General features: G+C 25.3%; 1 protein-coding gene across 1 annotated transcript; it reads right to left on the bottom strand.

Annotated features, from left to right (window-relative positions):
• Positions 1-1,732: 1,732 nt before the first annotated feature.
• LOC103579523 (39S ribosomal protein L12, mitochondrial) lies at positions 1,733-4,121 on the bottom strand. Its single transcript, XM_014441422.2, has 4 exons — positions 3,968-4,121; positions 3,595-3,823; positions 2,671-2,805; positions 1,733-1,937 (listed from the first exon to the last, which is right to left on the bottom strand). Exons 1-4 carry the CDS (start codon positions 4,024-4,026, stop codon positions 1,821-1,823), a joined length of 540 nt encoding a protein of 179 aa, XP_014296908.2. The 5' UTR covers positions 4,027-4,121; the 3' UTR covers positions 1,733-1,820.
• Positions 4,122-6,555: the final 2,434 nt, after the last annotated feature.

Here is a 6,555-nt window from a genome sequence, read left to right as displayed (position 1 = left end):
CTTTTGAGAAAACTATGATGACAAAATAAAATTTTGCGACAATTTATATCAACTATTGACGTCAATGAGTAATATATTGATACATAATTGACGTTTTTTAAAAGTGATAACTGACCTAGCAAACTGAGTCATATGCAATACATGTGAAAAAAGTTTACAAATTTGATTACTCAAATGATTATCGATCATTCATATTCTTCTACTTTTGCGTAACCTGCATATGACTTGTTTTTCGTAAATATTATTGTCGTGTACTGTAATTACGGTAGCGGGATATAGTTTTTGACCTTCAATTCAATTTGAATCTTTTTATTCTCATGACTCAGAAAAAAAATTGATGATAATTTAAAAAATAAATAAGAAGTAGACATTTGACTTTTTTTTTATTCATTTAATTTCAAAACGTTTATTTATTAACTTTTGAATTTTTATTTGTATGGTTCTCGGTCATAATTTTACAGAAAATTTATCGTGTGCATAAATGGGATTTTTTTGAAATTTTTTCATGGGATATTAATTACTGAGAATATTTTCACCGGTCACTAGTCGGAATATATCATTGATATAGAAGAAAATGATAATGATTAATCGAAATTACTCTGAAGAAATCTATGAATCATTAAAAATTTTATAGTTATTTTCTGTTTATTTAACCCTTATTAAAAGAAATGATTTAAAACGATCTGTAATGTTAAATGCCCATAAGAAGGGCGATTTTAAAGTATTCAAAGTATTCAAAAGTATTAAAACATATTTAAAATTTTATTTTTCTAATCATTTCAAATCGCTTCTGTTGATCAGGGAATATAATTAATTACATTTTCATATTTATTATTGTTTTACTTCGTCCTATGATTTTAAATGATTCATTATTTAGTTTTGTCAATAGTATCTATCACCAGGTATTATATATTTCCATTTCTTTTTTCACTTCCTTAGTAGTCAGTACTACTGAAAAAGTGAATTTAATTACAGACTAAAGATTGCATCCTATAGTTGATAGTTCGTTATTTTGAAACGCTCAAATAAAAGTTACTTATAAATATACATTTTTTTGCACAAGATTACTGATATGCGGTCACGTACCTTAGTACAAAAAAAGGTTCGGTAAACTAAACAAACAAGCAATCAAAGTTGGGAATAACAAGGAAAAGAATAAAATGGAAAAAATTGAGGTTTTACTGTTATTAGTATTAAGGATATTTTTGGACAGAGTCCCCCACTTTTTTGAAATTTTCAATAACTTTCAAATGTCATAACTGTACTTAAATTTTATTAATTGATTGGAAAAAAAAATAAAAACCTTCACTGGGAAAAAAACAACGTTGCAATTTTGCCGAGATATAGCATTTTTTAAAAATTACTTGCAGCTGTTATCATTTAGAAGTTAAACGAAATTTGTTGAATAAATTTTAGTCTATAAAATTTGAAAATTCGATCTATAAAATTGACATATTTTATTGAAATTTATTTAATAAATTTGATTAAACTCCCAATTGATATCAACTGTAATTTTTTTTTAAATCTATATCTTAGCAAATCTGCAATTACGTTTTCCTTTTTTCAATTTATGCTTTAATTTTTTCAAAAATTAATTAATAAAAATCTAATACCGTGATGACAGCTGAAAGTCATGGAATATTTTTAAAAAATAGGGGGTACTTTCTGAAAATGGTCTGATATAATAAATAAATTAAAATCAAAATCAAAATGGGAAAATAAATGACAAAAATTTTTATTGTTGGTATTGATATTTATTATAAAACTAATAATTATAAAGAATGATAAATGATAAAAAGGTAGTTAATGAAATAAAAAGTTTACGCTATTTCTATTTCTCCACCAACTTTGGTAATGGCTTCTTTAAGTTTTTCAGCTTCTTCTTTACTTATATCTGCCTTTACAATTGTTGGGACACTTTCGACGAATTTTTTAGCCTGTATTTGAATAAAATATATTAATACCATATATAACGATTGTATTACAAGCCTACTCAAGAGTAATCATATTTTTCCGCATTATCTTTACTCAGCTTCAATTCTTCTCAATAACATATGACGTTACATATCAATAAGTAAAATTGAACACACAGTAAATTTATACCCGACGATACTTTCAAAGCTTTTATTTCGTGATCGAATTGATCAAATTTCAGTTCTTTTTTAAATAAATGAAAAATTTTACTAAAAATATGTATTCTAAAATGGCGCACATTTCAAAAAATTCGCGAGTAATTTTACTCAGTGCATTTTAAAAATTGATAGTATTTGTTCCTATTCATAGACTTGATCAAACGTTAATGAGCTTTATTATATTACTGTTAATAATTTGAATTTTATAATGATGTTGGGTAGTGGTACCATTTTTAGCCAGTTTTGCACACTTGAAAAATTAAAATAAATTAATTTGTAAAAGACGCAATAACATAATTAATTTTGAAAATATGTTTAGAAATTTTTTCTTTTTTGTCCCACTATTAAAGTGAAAATTTTATTTTACTTTTTTCCACTAATTTAAATTAAGTATTATATGTCCAAAAATGGAAAATTAAAAAAAACCCCTTCATATGCATTGAGTATACTTGAAGCTAAATTAAGACGACAGTGAGTAGAGATGTTTTGTTTAGACCCAATAAAATCTTACATCAGTATTATATCAATTATAAATTACCTGTACAAGATTCATATTTGGCATCAACGTTTTGATTTCTTTAATCAAAGCAACTTTTTGTTTTTCATCAAATTTAACTAATTTTACAGTAAATGATGTTTGGACTCTTTGTGGTGATGCTGCTTCTTCTTCTTCCTAAAAGTTTAATTCAAATATTTAGATAAATTTAAATTAATATATAGTATCGCTGCCCTGATAGCGTTGGCAGCAAGCTAACGACAATTTACTGCAGTAACTTGTCACCAAGTTGACCGCAAAAATTGGCAATTCCTCAAGTTGACAGCAACTGATCGTCAACTTTCTGAGAAAGTTGGTGGCAGAAGTTGCCACTCCATTAGTCAACAGAAAGTTGTCTTCAATTTTCTCAGAAAGTTAGTAACAATTTGCAGTCAACAGTTACAAAAGCTGAAAGTTGTCGTCAACTTGATTGCAGCTAATTGACATTAATTTTCTGGTCAATTCATTGTGATCAATTTGACAACAACTTCAGCCTTTGTAACTGTTGACTGCAAATTGTTACCAACTTTTTCAGGAATTTGGCGGCGATTTACTGCCGCAACATTTCTGGAAAATTAAAGGCAACTTTCTGTCAACTAATTGAATGCTAACTTTTGCCACCAACTTTCTCAGCAAGTTGGCGTCTAGTTGTCATCAACTTATGAAAATGACAATTTTTGTGTTCAGGGTTTGTCGAAGTTTTTCTTTCAAACAAAAACTCTAAACGCAAAATGAAAAAGGAAACACGGTTTATTACTCTATAGTCTAGGAATCTCTAATTTTAAATTGTCCAAGAGAAAAATTTGAACAAAGTTTCCATTTACTGTGCAAGTGCAACAAGGATAAAACTGTTCGTCCACTTGAAAGTGATAGACTAAAAAACCCGGATCTTCTCGAGTGAAAAAAAAAAAAAAAAGTAACAAAAACCTGAGCTTTAGGTGCCGCACTGCCGAAAGCCATGACAGGAGCATCAGGAAGATTGAGTCGTTTTTTCAAAACATCACTCAATTGTGCGACTTCAATTAAATTAAGAGCAGTGATATCTTGAACCAGTTTTTCAATTTTAGGGCTCAATGGTCCATCGGTACCTTCTGGTGCTGGAATTATCAGTTTTGGTATTGCAGCAGTTGCTACTTCTCCTTGACAATATCTAAAACTATTTATTTAAATTCTGTTAGGTTTTTAATAATTTAATTATCATAATTTTCTTGGATACTTTAATTACTGATAGTAGGTTATGTTAAACCAAGCAATGGAACATAAAAATACTTATGAATACATTAATATTAAAAATACAAACCATGAATGGAATTGTCGGAATGAAACTTTGTTTTGTACAATTGATCGTAGAGTATTCATTTTTATATATTATTTTATTTGTTAAACTTTGATTAATAAATTCTTTAATAAGATAAATCTACGACTGCACGTTTGCAGAGCGTTCTGATGCGCAACCGCCGTGACCACGTGACTTGATACTAAAATTAGCGGCAAAATGGTTTAAACATTTCTTTTTTAATCGTAAATTTTTTCGGTTCTGTAATTAAAATTTTAAAAAATTATAGATAATAAGTATTAATTATATTCTTTGATAAATATTGAATGTGCGAACATCTACAAGCAAAAGTGAAATGTCCTAGGAACATCATATTTAATAGAGTTATGACAGCGTAATAGATAATTAGGGCATTGAGGACCTAAAACAAAAAGTTATTGAATATTTTATTTGATAATGATATTTTTAAATAAATATTTGTCCACATCGCGTAAAAAAATAAAATACTTCTTGATCTTTCATGTTGTAACGAAAAAACCATCGGCATATACACAGCCAAGATGAAAGAGATAATAAAATTAAAACTGGAACTGATGGTGTCGCACACACTTTGATGTTCAACATTTGTTTTATTGTATTTTAATTATTTTCATAACATAAATTTTTGATTTATTTAAAAATTGTTAGTTTATTTTTTTTTTTACATATTTTTTAATAACTGATACGGAAATTTTGACGTTTACTATATAAATGTTTAGATTTTTTTTTTATCTTTTGTTTTGAAAATATTTAAATTTAGTTATAAGAACAAATGAGAATATGCTTGATATAAGGTAAAATCCCCTATACTCGCTCATTTTTCATTGGAGTGAGATTAAATCACTCGATATAAATTAATAAATAAAATGAAAAACCATATTTTTTTTTTTTGTTATTTTTTGAAGTTTCGAGTATTAGAATAAAATTTAAGTTTGAAGAATAATGATGATAATTAATTATTATTAATTTTTTAAATAAGGTCCTTGAGTGTACCCATAGTCGCTCACTAAAAGTTGTCATGTACCATTACTCGATCAACACATGGCCCTATAGTCGCTCAAAGACAATATCAATTAAACTATCATAAGTGTATTGATTTGGACAAATAATTTATAAATTATACTACTTTATTCTTTTATAATATAAAATTTCATGAATTTTAAAAATGTATTTAATGAGATATAGTTATAAAAATTCTTCAAAAATTTTACGTAATCTAAATTTAATCTAACGAATGAACGTTAAAGTAAAAAATGCCGGCTATGCGCGATTTTGAAAAAAGTCATTTAAACTAAATTTATAATCTATTATAAAATAATTTGATACATCATATTTTAATATATTTAGATTTACAAATAATTATTTATCAATAATAATATTTTTAGTTGTAATTTTTTTTTTATAAAAATTATAAAAAAACGCCTTAAACAGTTGAAGTGAGCGACTAATGACACTGAGCGGGTATAGGGGCTTTTACCTTATGTTTAAAATATTAATTAACGTCATTACTTAATCGTCAGATAATTTTAATTTTGGGGTAGGAATTTTTTTTATTTTGGCAGTTTTTTATTCTTGATCGAAAGTTGGATATTATTAAATGCCTGCTAAGAGTTTAAAAATGAAAAAAGGCCATTCGGCAGCCGACATAAAAGTCAATTTCTTGAAATATATTAATTATTGAACCGCTAAAAGTTTTAATAATAGTAAGCACCGTTAAAAATTCATGATATAAAATTAAAAAGGAAATAAAAATAAAATTAGGCAGGAAAAAAAAGATGACTTTTTTATGATTAAATTGTTTATTAATAATTAATTGTTAGTTAATAATAATTTATAAAATATACATTTAACGGAATTTTAAGCGGTTTTAATTACAAGATATTTTGATAAAATATTATTCCATATGCGTTTTTTTACGTTTGTATTGATAATGATAATGATTAAAAATTTTTTAAATCTATATTTATATCTTAATCTACATGTAATAAGATTAGACTTTCTTTTAATATTAATACTGAAAATTAATTACAAATTATTATATACTTTAATGCTTAATTAATTATTTCTCAAGTCTAAAAATTATTGACAGTTACTTTTATTTTTAATTTTGTCGATCTTAAAATTCAAAAAAAAAAATTTATTTAGAGATAAAATTAATTTTCAATTTTTTATTAAATAAAAAAATAAAAAAAAAAAAAACACTACGATAAAAAAACAGTTTTAGTATCACGTAATGTCATCCATGATAGTCATTAAATTTTTATTTTATTTTTAATATCAATACCGTAAAAAAAATTACTGTCATTATTTTTGACCCGGAAGTAGATGACTACTTAATATATTATAATTAAAAAGGCAAATTAAAAAAGCTATTTCTAAATTACATTACTTGCTTATTACATTATACTTATAAATATTCATACGAAAAAAAAAAAAATAATAATTTTTAATATTTGAAAATAAAAACAAAATTTTACTTACAGCGAATCAAAACTTAATTTTTCAAATAATTAATACTACAAACTTTTTTTTTTATTTACATAAATAAATGTTCATGTAATATGAATAATTAA

The sequence above is a fragment of the Microplitis demolitor genome, chromosome 5 (assembly GCF_026212275.2).
Source record: "Microplitis demolitor isolate Queensland-Clemson2020A chromosome 5, iyMicDemo2.1a, whole genome shotgun sequence".
In the NCBI taxonomy this organism is placed as follows: domain Eukaryota; kingdom Metazoa; phylum Arthropoda; class Insecta; order Hymenoptera; family Braconidae; genus Microplitis; species Microplitis demolitor.
This window is presented reverse-complemented; position numbering and strand designations above follow the sequence as displayed.